Source organism: Lissotriton helveticus, chromosome 6 (genome assembly GCF_964261635.1).
Source record: "Lissotriton helveticus chromosome 6, aLisHel1.1, whole genome shotgun sequence".
In the NCBI taxonomy this organism is placed as follows: Eukaryota; Metazoa; Chordata; class Amphibia; order Caudata; family Salamandridae; genus Lissotriton; species Lissotriton helveticus.
Window position 1 is genome coordinate 576,822,882 of NC_136067.1, and position 13,262 is coordinate 576,836,143.

At 46.4% G+C, this 13,262-nt stretch overlaps 1 protein-coding gene across 1 annotated transcript in view; it reads right to left on the reverse strand.

Moving 5' to 3' along the window:
- Window positions 1-13,262, reverse strand: part of LMBRD1 (LMBR1 domain containing 1) — an 890,221-nt gene that overhangs the window by 571,150 nt on the left and 305,809 nt on the right. Inside the window, exon 7 of the mRNA XM_078648011.1 lies at window positions 1,066-1,139. Coding sequence (XP_078504137.1) covers window positions 1,066-1,139 — 74 coding nt within the window. The remainder of the gene's footprint in view (window positions 1-1,065; window positions 1,140-13,262) is intronic.

Below are 13,262 nucleotides of genomic sequence, written 5' to 3' on the forward strand. Positions count from 1 at the left end.
CAGCTTTGCTTCGGGACACTTGCAGGGCCAGGCGGACGCTGCTGATCCTCACCCGGCCCTCCGATGCTGATGCAGCGTGCACAGCTCAGAGGATCCAGCACAGGCCCCTCAGCAATCCATGTCCCAGGGCCCTAAGTGCCGACAGGTAGGCCGCGGGAAAGGCTTGCCCCAGGCAATCGGTGTCTTGCAAAGCAGGTGTATTCAGGGCCTACCTCGGCTCCAAGCAGCACCCAGCGTCACGTCACAGGGAGGTCACGATGGGCCCAGTCCCTCCTGGCAGCGGCAGCAGCTCTATTCCCGCCTCCAGGCAGGGCGTCTTTGCCAGGAATAACATCGCAGGGATTTGCCCCTGGACAAGCAGCATTCGCAGCCCTGCAGCTGTTTAAACACTCCACAATAGGGCAGATCTCTGGGTTTCACTCGGGAGGCCTCACCACCATCTTAGGTAGGCCGCGAGTCTGAATCTCAATGGGCAGCCCCTTAGATCTTCCTGTGGTGCCACAGCTCAACAGGACTTCTGCTACTAGCTTAGGAGGGTAATGTCAAGTTTCAGATTGCATTTAATTGCAGTGATGCATAGGGATGGCTGAGCTGATGACAAAGGGGTCAGGAACACTCAGAGTGCGACCGCCATCTTGACGCTCCAAGCCACGTCCCCCCCAACCTCTCCCAGAAAAGGAATTTGATGCAGTCCTCCCATGTGACAAAGTCAAAAGAATGTTCATGCATTAATCATGACTACTAAGCTGATACAGTAGAAGGCCACCGCCAAATACATTATAAAAATGCAAGTTCTCCTGGTACACAGCTAAGAATTTTAGTACACCATAGTTTTACTGACGGTGCAACTCTTTTACAAATGTATAACTCATTAAAACCAAAATTGCTGCATGCCTACTTATTACAATCATGCAATCAAGAAAATATTCCATTTCTTTTTCGGACCTATTTGATCAAAAAGCAAACTGCCTTACAAATATGATCAGAGTTCAACATCCCTCAATCCCTCAAACAGAACAAAAGCAATGTATAAGATATACAGTTTAAGATGAAAATAAAACTCACCGTGTATGTGATAGCTGCCAACATTCCTATTAAGGTCAATGAACTAATGGAAAATGACAGCGCTGCTAAACCATCTGCAATACAAGGTGGAGAACATACTGTTTGAGTCAATATATAGCAACAAATAACTACTTAACAACATAACTTTTCCTTTCTTATATGAAAGAAGAGGGCTGTTGTTGGGATAATTTAAAGAGGAAAAAAGCTAGGAAATTCAGCAGAATGTTAGCTTCCTGGTGATAACAAACTGAGAGTGCACTGTTCCAACATTAAAAGGCAAAACAACAGACCTTTTTCCAAATGGCTGTAGTTAACCAAGGTGGCTATTTAGACTCCTATCTCACTTTGCCTCACTGCAATCAACTCTAAATAACCTGAAGAAAACAAAGAACATGATGTGCTTTTATGCGCATGTGAAAGAAAAATGATTGCATGCTGAATGGGCTCCTTGACAGGCAAATCATTTGGTGCGGTCTTAAAGAGAAACATCAGAACAATCTGGTTTGCACAGGGAACTGGTGTAGTGTAGCAAGTGAGAAGCAAAGAGGCAGAGTTGACTAATACAGTGGTATTGAGGAAATTAGCTGTGAGCTGCTAAGGATGTCTATGGGGCCCACAAGCTTAAACCCTAACACTGTGATGATTCCAAATATTTAGATGCAGGTTGCGAGTGGAAAACAGAGTACACCCAAGCTGCACAATGCTGAAAAAAGGTGGGGAAAAAGGTGACAGATGCATTCTTTATGTTAGGGAAAGAGCTGTGAGGAGCCGTGCAGTCTACTGAATGGTGGGGGAGGTAGGTGTTTCTTGGGCAGGCATTCCTCTGATAAGGGAGAGATGGGAACTTCTCTTGAGAATAGACAACCGCAATTTAAGCTCTCACTCCCTGGTATATATGTACAATATCCAATGACAGAAATAATAAGTAAATATTTTTTAGCACAGTTAATTAAAACCAATGCGATACAAAAAGCGGAATATAAAACAGAGATATAAAATTACATGTATTTTTTTTTAAAACATAGCATAAACATTGCTGTTCTGTTCATACTGGTAATAAGGTGTATTGTCCTTCCATTTTTCACGTAAGGGATACTTTGGAAGCGGCGATAGTTTTTATTTTAAAAGCAGTTAAAAGTCAGTTCTGGGCATTTTTTTTTCCACTGCCTTTAAGAATTTTACCAGGCTGCAGCTCAGCTGCGGGTCCTGAGATGAAAAACAGGTGAGAGCTGCATTCCTTCGTGTGCGTATCCCGTATCGGGTAAAATGGCACTTCAGCAGGAGTTTCCGCTCGTCTAGCATTTTCTCGCACGAACATAGCAAGTGTAGCATATCCTCTTGTGTAGCGCCGCATAGCCTGCATAGTGTGCCTGCTTTCTCTTTTAACCAATATGGAAAATGCTGAATGCATGGTAACAGACCTAACCGGTACCTTAGGAAGCACATTTGGGTAGTTTTGGCGTAACCCAGCCGAGATAGTTCTGAAGAGCTATTGCTGTATACGAGCTTAGAGTCAGCCAGGCGTGCGTTCTTTTTGAGAAGTCAGCTTTGTCTTGAACCCATGACAGTTGTTTGATAGACTTCTTTACTACTTTTTTAAGCGTTGTATGATTTGTGGGGGTAGTCCAGAGCTGTTTCAACCCAGTGTTTGCAAGACTGTTTGCCAAGTACTTGGCTGCTGGTGAGGTTGGATACTGCTCTAGCTCCCTCCACAGATAGTTGTTCAGTGTTCCTTGTGCAGATTTCCTCACTTATCCCATGCGCAAATATAGGCCCCTTGTCTTGCCAGGACCTGACATTGGATGCCAAAATCCAGCCTAATCTGCGACGGAAAGGTTCGCTTGGGGAGACTGAAGATGATTCTATGTGCAGCTGTAATCGTACTATCAAGTGTTGTTGCGTCTCTGCCTCGCTGCACCTCGCTCCCGTAGGTGATAGTTGGCAGCAATTTGGCGCGACTAACTTGTGTCAGAGGTTTTAGGGAAGGGCCAGATAGTTTATTGTTGAGTGCTTTTAAGGAAATTGCCAGTGCCAGTCCTTTTCCTCTTATGCTTGATCTTTGCACACTGAATCGTCCACCGTCATCAATCTTTACGCCTAGGTATTTGTATGTCGACGTATCTTTAATACGGGAGTTGTTCCAGAACCATGAAAGAGGTTTCTTTTTGCTTTTGGTGATAGTCATCGTCTGGGTTTTATCAAGGTTTATTGTTAGGTCATTTGACTTGGAGTAGCTCTGTGTCGTATTCACAAGGTTTTGCAGACCTACCTTGGTGTGACTTATTAGGACTACATCGTCCGCGTATAAGAGGCATGGTAGGTGCAGCCCTCCTAATTTGGGTGCATGGGAGTTACAGTTGTTCAAGATTGGTACGAGGTCACCTAGGTACAGGTTGAATAGCGTGGGGGCCAGGACGCAGCCCTGCTTGAGACCTTTGTTGGTTTGTATACGCCTCGACAGCAGTGAGCCGTCCCCCACCTTTATCTGTACCCAAGTTTCCGTGTGCAGATTTATCAGCAAGTCCAACAGTGGTTTTGAGATCCCCCATCCATTTAATTTTGACCATAGGATGTTCCGGTTAATGTGGTCAAAAGCAGCTTTATATTCTATGTAGCAGAAGTGTTGGGGCATTTTTTTGTTTCTGCCTTATCTATCAGCATGCCCATAGTTAGGATATTGGTCATGGTCCCCACTGATTTGACAAAACCTGTCCGATTGACCGGTATTAAAGATTTCTTTATGGCCCATGTCTTTAGCTCCTCCAGCAATATGCCTGCGAAGTACTTCGCCTCATTGTCAATTAGGGCCACTAGTCTGTAGTTTTGTGGATGAGCCCTGTCGCCTGCTTTGTATATAGGGGAAATGATGGAACCCTTCCAGGAGCCTGGCAAGATGTTAAAGTTCCTGATCTCCAGAAAAAGGGGTTCAAGTGCTGCTGCCCAGCAATCCGCGTCTTGTTTGTAAAGGACTGGCGGGATCCCATTTGGTCCCGGGGCTCCTTCCCTTCTGCCTTTTTTGATTTGGCGTTTGATGTTATGTTGCAGTTTTGGAGGATTGGTTAGTTCATGGCTGGCTTCGATATTTTTGTGCGGTTCCATTGTTGTCGCGTTGTCGGCTTTGTTGTCTGTTATCGTTTTAATCTTTAATAGGTCCTGTTTATTGGGCAAATCTTCGTTGAAATGATTGCCAAGGAAGGATGCCCATGTTTCCTCTGTGCTGTTAGATGAAACACCGGTGTTTACTGTTCGCGTAAGGGAATTGATAGTTTTCCAGAACCTTGCACCATCGTTCTGTTTGATGTCTGAATTTAGTTTTGCCCATAAGTTGTCCTCCATTGTTTTGTTTGCTCCCCATTTAAATTTTTTTTGTGATGTTTTCAGTATTCTTAGATGGTTTTATTTTGCCTTTTCCTTCGGTTCCTGCTGTATTTCTCTCATTAGACGATAGATTGATGTTTTTTTTCCGTAATTTTTTCTCTGTACTCTCGAGACAGGTTGTCCGTTTTGCTGGACTTTGCGTGTAAATTGGGCTTCGAAGCATAGTTGGACAAGGTTTTAGTAAATTGTTCCCATTTCATGATCTCGTTTGGTCCAGTTTAGTCCGCAAAATGCTGTTTTGCCCTTTCTGTTAAGGTTTCGCCCATCGCTGCCGAGTATTTAATTTTTTTGAAATTGACTGTGTAGATCGACTCTTTTGGTGCATTTGATCGCTCTAGTATGGGTCTCGCAATGTTCAGACCAATTTCTTGAGGGCAGTGATCACTGTCTGTTTTTTTGCCTATTCGAAACAAGGTTATGTAGTGAAAGAGGGGTAATGAGATAAAGGTATAGTCGATTATACTACTTGCTCTTGTTGTATGAAAGGTTGGAGCTGGCGGACTATCACCTGCGAGCCTGCCGTTTAGGGCTCTAAAATTGAAATGTTCTAGTTCTTCAAGTGTTTGGGATCCTAATTTTGTTTGTTTAGGTGTTTGTAGCTTCCGTTGGAGCGGTATATCCCATGTTACGTTTTGAGCTGTAGTTGCCTCTTCTTGTGAAGTGCCCATGAGGTTGAGATTAAAATCCCCTGTAAGAACCAGGTTTGTTGTTAATATTCCCGTGATGCATTCCTCCAAGAAGTTGTATAATTCCCTTACTGCTTTTTTTTTCCTTTTAGGGTGGATATAGGCATTGATCAGGATGCAGTCAGTGTCGGCTTTACCTAAACCCCCCGCTGCTAGCAGCAGCTTAACTGCCAGGACTGCTGCCGAAGAGGGCCCGAATTCTTCTGCCTTTACAAAACTTGTGGTTGCTACATATGTTGCTAGCCCGCCCTTCAGGTGCCCATAATTAGCTGTCCTTTCGGCGCTTGAAAAGAAGCGTAGGTACCCCTGGATGTGTGAAGGTTCGGCGAGCCATGTTTCCTGTAAGGCCACTATGTCGAATGATCTTATATAGTCTATAAATTTTAGGTCTAAGATTTTAGTGGCTAGGCCATTGATGTTCCATGAGCAAATACACAATTGGTCATGCTTATATTCCAGTCGGTTTTGACCTGTTTGTCAATTATTGTTTTTTATGGTTCTCGTGATCCATCTTTGATCTGGCAGCACAGTCGGCGCTACCCTGTCGGCTCCTGTCCAACGAGTGTTTTCGGTATGTACATCTTTGCCTGTTCCACAAGGCCCTACCGCACCTCTGAGAACCGAGGTTCTCCAGTATTTGGGGTGTCTTTCATAGATTCACATGCCTGAATCATTCCCCGTCGTCGGAGTAGGAGTCCCACGGTATATAAAAAAGCAGTAATAAGCCATTTGTACAAAGCAAATAACAGTTACAATAAACCAGGAAGTGAAGTAGCCTCAGCTACCAATGAAAAAACTTCCACATTAGTGACCATCCAAGTCATTATGTTAGACCAAACTGCAGCCAATCAGGCCACAGCTCCCACCTAGGTATTCTCCCCAGAGACCCAGGCTGTCAGATTTTTTACCGCACGTCGTGTGATAGGGAGTCTCTCTGAGCTCTGCTCAGTTTTTTCTTCTTCTACTTTGAAATTTTGAAAGTTTCTTCTTTCCAACATGTCCACATCTAAGTCCCTTTTCAGGGCTTGTGACTCTTGTGGCAAGGCAAGGCTCTTCAAGGAAGACCCTCATTCTCTCTGCATTTACTGCTTGTATCCAGACCATCAGGCTAAGGAATGCAAGATTTGTCGCACTTTTCCAACTAAAACCCTCAGGGACAGAGAGGGTCGCCTCCTGCTATGGATACAACGGAATAAGGACAAGGACTTGCCACTCTCTGAGGTAGGAAGTTTGGCCTCTATGTCTTCTATGGGATCTAGGAAGAGAATAGCTGAGGGTACAATAACTACCCCTAAGGCTAAGGTGGCGAAACAGGCCCAGCACACTGCTGAGGAACCTTCAACTTCTAAGGTGAAGAAAGCCTGTCAACAATCTGTCAAACAGCCTGTCATTAAAAAGACTGTCCCTTTATTGTCACCTCAGAGGCCTACAACCAAGGCAGCACCTTCTCTGCCGGTTTCCTGTCAGACTGCCACTACAGTCACTTCTACTGTGACCTACTCCTCACCAAAACCCTCTTTAGTGGTGTCCTCGGTGTCCTCACCTACTTATGTGCATGTTCAAATTCGTCCCATCTCGTCGACGAAGAAAATTTCACCTACCGTCGACGAGCCTCCGTCGACGAAGCCCTCCTCAGCGTCGAAAAATCCCATCCCGTCGACGACGACACTACCGTCGACGAAGAAAGCCTTGCCGTCGACGGCTTCACCGTCGCCGAAGCACCCGTCGACGGACTCATCGTCGACGAGGAAGACTCCGTCGACGATCCAACCGTCGACGAAGAAGACACCGTCGACGGCCCCGTCGACGAAGTCGTCGTCGACGACGGCCTCGTCGACGAAGAAGATAACGCCGTCGACGGCCCCGTCGACGGTCCCGCCGACGGCCCCGTCGACGAAGAAAATTGTTCCGTCGACGACGAAAGTTGTTCCGTCGACGACGACGACGACGTCGTCGACATCGAAAAATGGATCGTCGACGAGACCTCTCCAGCCACAGTCGTCGACGACGGCGAGTTCGTCCCTCGCAGCAAAGTCAATGCCACAGGACTTCTCGATGGCCCAAGGGAATCCAATGACGCCAAAACTGTCAACTTGCACAGATCTTCAAGTATGGTCTGCAAAGAGCAGCACCATATCGTTGCCTTCTCCAGCCACCACTGCGGCGATTTTACAGCGCCCATCAGAGTCTGCATGTATGTCACCACTCACGATGCCAGACAGGCTTTTGGATTCCGACGAGGACTCTGGTGGAGACTTGTTTCCGGCGGCTACAAGTCCATCTGACTTGCTCATACACGTTAAGGAACAAGAGGAAGAGGAGCAGGTGACGCAACACACAGGGTTGGATCCTGCACCCCGTCAGGGACACAAATGCCCATGGAATTATTTAGAAATTTGATGTCCATGTTGGATGATTATTATCAACGATTTCCGCCCTCGGAATCGGGCGAATCACACATCACTTCCCCCCCGCCTAGAGGTACTCCGCATTCAGTCCCTCCTAACAGGGAAGAATCGGTACATGCCCCATCCATGCCGGTACCATCTACTCAACCGGTGGACGACCACTCTGAAGAGGAGGCTCAGGAAGAAGGAGAATTGGATGACTCGGATTCGTCGGAGTATGAAGATTATCAGGCTGACTCCCCTGCTCCAGATGAACAGCCGAAGGCTGAATCACCACCGGTGGATATTGCAAATTTCCATAGAATTATGGATAACGCTACCAAACGATTTCTCATTACCATGGAGACAAAACAGGATGATTGTTTCCTGTATGATTTCAAGAATCTCTCCCAAAGACAGAGCTGGTCGATACCGATCATAGAGTTTATTTGGAAAGAAGGTCTAAAGATCATGGCCACTCCAAACTCTTTACCTCCAGTTTTGCCACGAGTGGATAAAAAATACAGAGCGCCTGCTTCTTCACCGGCTTGCCTGATTGGACAGGCCAAGACAGACTCAGTCATTGCACAAGCAGCTCAAAAAAGGGCGAAAAACCCATCATCTCAAATCTCCACGCCCACAGATAGAGACGGAAGACGACTCGATACCATTGGCAAAAAAGTCTCCACGATTGCAGCAACCACAGTCAGGGTTGCTAATTCTATGGCGATTCTTGGCCGATACGATAGGCAAATGTGGTCTGACATTTCGCCTTATATTAAGAAACTGCCTGAACCGGACCGGTCTGAGGCGATCAAAATTCTACAAGAAGGGGAGTGTGCATCGTCAGAGATCATTGACGCCGCAGTGGATGTAGCAGCTACAGGCTTCAGACAATTGGCAGGAGCCGCAGTCCTTCGGAGAGAGGGATGGTTGAAATCTACATCTTTTAGACATGAAGTACAGTCCAAGGTCTTAAATATGCCTTATGATGGCGAGTTCCTATTCGGCTCGCACGTGGATGAAGCTTTGCAGGCCATCAAAAAGGATACTGAAACTGCACGATCTTTGGGCACTCTGCAGTTTCGTAAATCTTCCTTTCGTGGCGCAAGAGGAAGGGGAAATTTCTCCAATAGGGGAGGATATTACCAACAGCGTAACTACACCACTTCTCAAAACACACAGAGGTACCAGCCATATAAACAACAGCCTTATGGCCAAAGACGTAACTCTTACACACAGCCCCGAGGAAAACCAACATATCGTGGAAGAGATAACACCAACAAGAAGTGAAGTTCACTTCCTGCCGCCAAAGTGTCCCCGCCAAAAACAAATTGGAGGAAGAATATCCCAGCATTACTCAAAATGGTCCAAGATTACTACAGACAAATGGGTGCTGGATGTGGTATCCAAGGGACACATTTTAGAATTTGTAAAAACCCCTCCAAATTCTCCTCCAAAAGGGCCGCCCCCAGCACATCTCAAGGAACTCTTCATCCAAATCAATTCCATGATTCGAAAAGGGGCAATCGAGAGAGTACCTCGACACCAGAGAGGGACAGGTTTCTACTCTCGTTTTTTCTTGATACGCAAAAAATCAGGGGAATGGCGCCCAATCCTCGATTTGCGTGCCCTGAACAAATTCATCAAAAAATTGACGTTCAGAATGTTAACACTCCAGGAGATCCTACAGTTTTTGGCAGAAGGGGACCACTTGGCAACACTCGACCTTCAGGATGCCTACTTCCACGTCCCTATCTTCCCCAGACACAGGAAGTTCCTAAGGTTCAGAGTGGCTGGCAGGGATTTCCAATTCAAGGTGCTTCCCTTTGGACTACGTTCAGCCCCGAGAGTATTCACGAAAATGCTAGCACCCGTAGCGGCGCACCTACGATTGCAGGGAATTCAAATATACCCTTATCTGGACGATTGCCTTATCAAGGCCAATTCCTACGCCACAGCAAACGACCATGTCCAAAAATGCCTTTGCCTCTTTCAAAGCCTGGGGTTTTCAGTGAACTTCGAGAAGTCAGATCTAATTCCATCTCAAAGAAAGTCCTTCTTAGGAGCAACACTGGATTCCAAGCTCGCCCAGGTCTTCATTTCGAACGAAAGGCAGCAAAAGATCAGAACGATGGCAACCACACTCCTCAGAAAAGAGTACGTTTCTGTTCGGAGATTCAAATCTTTCCTAGGGATGATCTCTTCGTGCATCCCTCTCACTCCAAACTGTCGTCTGAGGATGAGACCATTACAAGAGGAACTCAGTCACCAATGGGTGCAGGTATCGGGGTCCTTCGAGGATCTCATTACACTGACGCCTCGAATGAAGGACACAATCCTGTGGTGGAGTCAGGCACGCAACCTACAAATCGGCTGTGCCTTCCTCGCAGAAGTCCCAAGGTTCATCTTGACCACGGATGCCTCCCTAGAAGGTTGGGGCGCTCACCTTCAAGGGATGACGATCAGCGGCAAATGGGACGCTCAACAGAAGAAATGGCACATCAATCTGCTGGAGTTACGAGCCATTTTCCTCGCCCTAAAATCCTTTCTGGCAATCCTACAAGGCTCCACAGTGTTGATTCGAACAGACAACACAACGAGCATGCATTACCTGAACAAGCAGGGGGGCACAAGATCAGCCCGGTTGTCTCAACAGGCTCAAGAGATCTGGACTTGGGCTCTGGATCACGACATCAACTTGTCAGCGGTGCATGTTCCGGGAGTTGCCAATGTATTGGCAGATTCGCTGAGCAGATCCAAGAACAGCACTCACGAATGGGAACTGCATCAGCCGGCGCTGGATCGGATCTTCCAGAGATGGGGTCTCCCCGATCTGGACCTGTTTGCAACTTATCAGAACAAGAAATGTACTCACTTTGCGAGCTGGATTCCCCACAGGGACTCTTGCGGGGACGCTCTCTCACTCAATTGGGAACGGATCTTTGCCTACGCCTTCCCGCCAATTCCGCTCATACCCAAAGTCATCAAGAAAATGAGGAAGCAACCGTGTCGAATTATCCTGATTGCTCCACGGTGGCCACGACAATATTGGTTCACGCAGCTTCTCCTTCTATCAGAATGCGAGCCAATTCAACTGCCCAGAATTCCACACCTTCTAACAATCCAAGAAGGCAAGGTGTTTCATCCAGACCCTCAATCTCTGAAATTATCGGCTTGGCTCCTCAACACCACGAGTTTGCGCACTTGAACATTCCACAAGACTGTCAGGAAGTCCTGGCCAATGCTAGGGCGCCTTCCACAAACAAAACTTACAAGCTAAAGTGGAAACGTTTCTGTGTTTGGTGCCAAACTATGAATTTGCATCCAATGACTGCGAAGCCAGAAGCGATATTACCCTTCTTTTTGCAGCTCGCTAAATCAGGTTTGGCGCACTCAACACTTAAAGTGTTCTTGGCCGCCATATCACGATACCGTCAAGACGGTAAGACTTCTCTATACTCCTCAAGGATAATACAACAATTCTTTAAAGGCTTATTTCGGATGTTTCCACCTGTACGCCGGCCACCTCCATCTTGGCATTTAAATATAGTCCTAGCACAGCTTCTTCGCCATCCCTTTGAGCCTATTCATAAGGTCGATCTCAAGTTCATCACTTGGAAGGTTGCATTGCTGCTGGCACTAACATCGGCCAGACGAGTGAGTGACATGCAAGCATTCACCATTAAGCCACCATTCTTGCAATTCACACCTGACTCTGTGATACTACGCACCAACCCGAAGTACATGCCCAAAGTACCATCGGATTTTCATCTCAATGAGCCTGTGATACTTAAGACATTTTTTCCCAATCCGCAGTCACCAGCTGAGCGGACTTTACACACATTAGACATTAAGAGATGCCTTAAATTTTATCTTTCAAGAACAGCTGCCATAAGGAAGACGGATCAGCTATTTGTGGCATATGGCAGACCAAGACAAGGGTGTGCTGTTTCAAAACAGACTATCGCCAGGTGGGTCTCATCCACGATAGGGTTATGCCATCAACAAGCAGGTAAACCCTTACAGACCTTACCTAGAGCCCATTCTACAAGAGCAGTCTCCTCTTCAACTGCGTTATTTGCTGGTGTGCCTCTCCCGCATATTTGCAGAGCAGCAACATGGTCCAGCAGGCACACATTCACGAGGCATTACTGTCTGGATTCTTCAAGCGACACCGATGCCTCGGTGGGGAGAGCAGTCCTGCGAAATCTGTTTCAGTAAGGTGAGCCTCTGGTGTTCTCTCCCACCTCCTTTCCACTCTTTACGCTTTCTTATGATGTTGCATTGCTTTCTGTTTATGCATGATAACTATGTTTTGGCGTATAAGAGCGAGATATTGTATTACTGCTAACTACTCGGATTCAGGCATGTGAATCTATGAAAGACACCCCAAATACTGGAGAAGAACAATAGTTACTTACCTGTAATCTGTGGTTCTCCAGTATTGGTGTCTTTCATAGATTCACATGCACCCACCCACCTCCCCTCAGAGTCTCACCCAGACTGTTATGATATAGCTGTATATACTCTGGTACACTCCAGTGCTACAAAAATCTGACAGCCTGGGTCTCTGGGGAGAATACCTAGGTGGGAGCTGTGGCCTGATTGGCTGCAGTTTGGTCTAACATAATGACTTGGATGGTCACTAATGTGGAAGTTTTTTCATTGGTAGCTGAGGCTACTTCACTTCCTGGTTTATTGTAACTGTTATTTGCTATGTACAAATGGCTTATTACTGCTTTTTTATATACCGTGGGACTCCTACTCCGACGACGGGGAATGATTCAGGCATGTGAATCTATGAAAGACACCAATACTGGAGAACCACAGATTACAGGTAAGTAACTATTGTTCTTCGGCTGCTTGCGTTTTCCCTCAGCTCCCGCTTAACTCCTGGAATTAGTATATCCGGGTATCCTGGCTTTATGTAAGGTTTTATCGTAATGCCCCAGGTTTTAAATACCTCTGCTTCAGATAGGATTTTCTGCGATGTTACCCCGGACGACCAAATCGCCTTTGTTGCTTCCCTACCTGTACCTTCTTCATCTATGAATTCGACCGAAACCAGATCTGAGCTTACCACGTCTGCCAGGGAAGGGATGTGGGATAGTAGTCGAAGAATATTTCCTCTGTTGAGTATGTCGTGTCTTCCTTTGGAGATGAAGTCTGGGATATACCATATAGCATCCATAGTTTTCCCTTGATCATTTGTAGCCCATCTTCCTTCGTTGATGTTAGTTGTTGATTTCAGATCCGCACTTTGTATTGATCTTGCTTTCGCTTGACGTGCATCGATAATGGCTGACACGCCCAGAGCTTGTTCTTGAGCGCGATGATCGTGGGCATGACATTCTGATTTTTTATGGTTCTCCCCATTCCACAGGGGGAGGTGCCTACTGTCTGCCAGTTTTACGGGTGCCAGATCTGGTACTGTATGATCTGTCCGTGCATGTATTGGCACGGTTGCTTGGGTGATGGCGAATAGTTAGTTTTCCGTCAGTCCTATGACCTGACTTTCGTTAGAGAGCCCCGACTTGTTCCCATCCCTTATGTCCCTGGCACCCAAAGGTATTCCTTGTTTTATATTTTGCGTGGGATTGGGACTGGTCTTCGTGTTGTTTTTTGGTGCCTTTGACAGATCAAGATTTGTAGGCATTGTGTTATTCCCAGATGGCTGTTGAAAGAACGATTTGAGTTTGCTCTGAAGAGCAGAGTCCTTTTGTTCTTCGTATTTGGTGGTGGC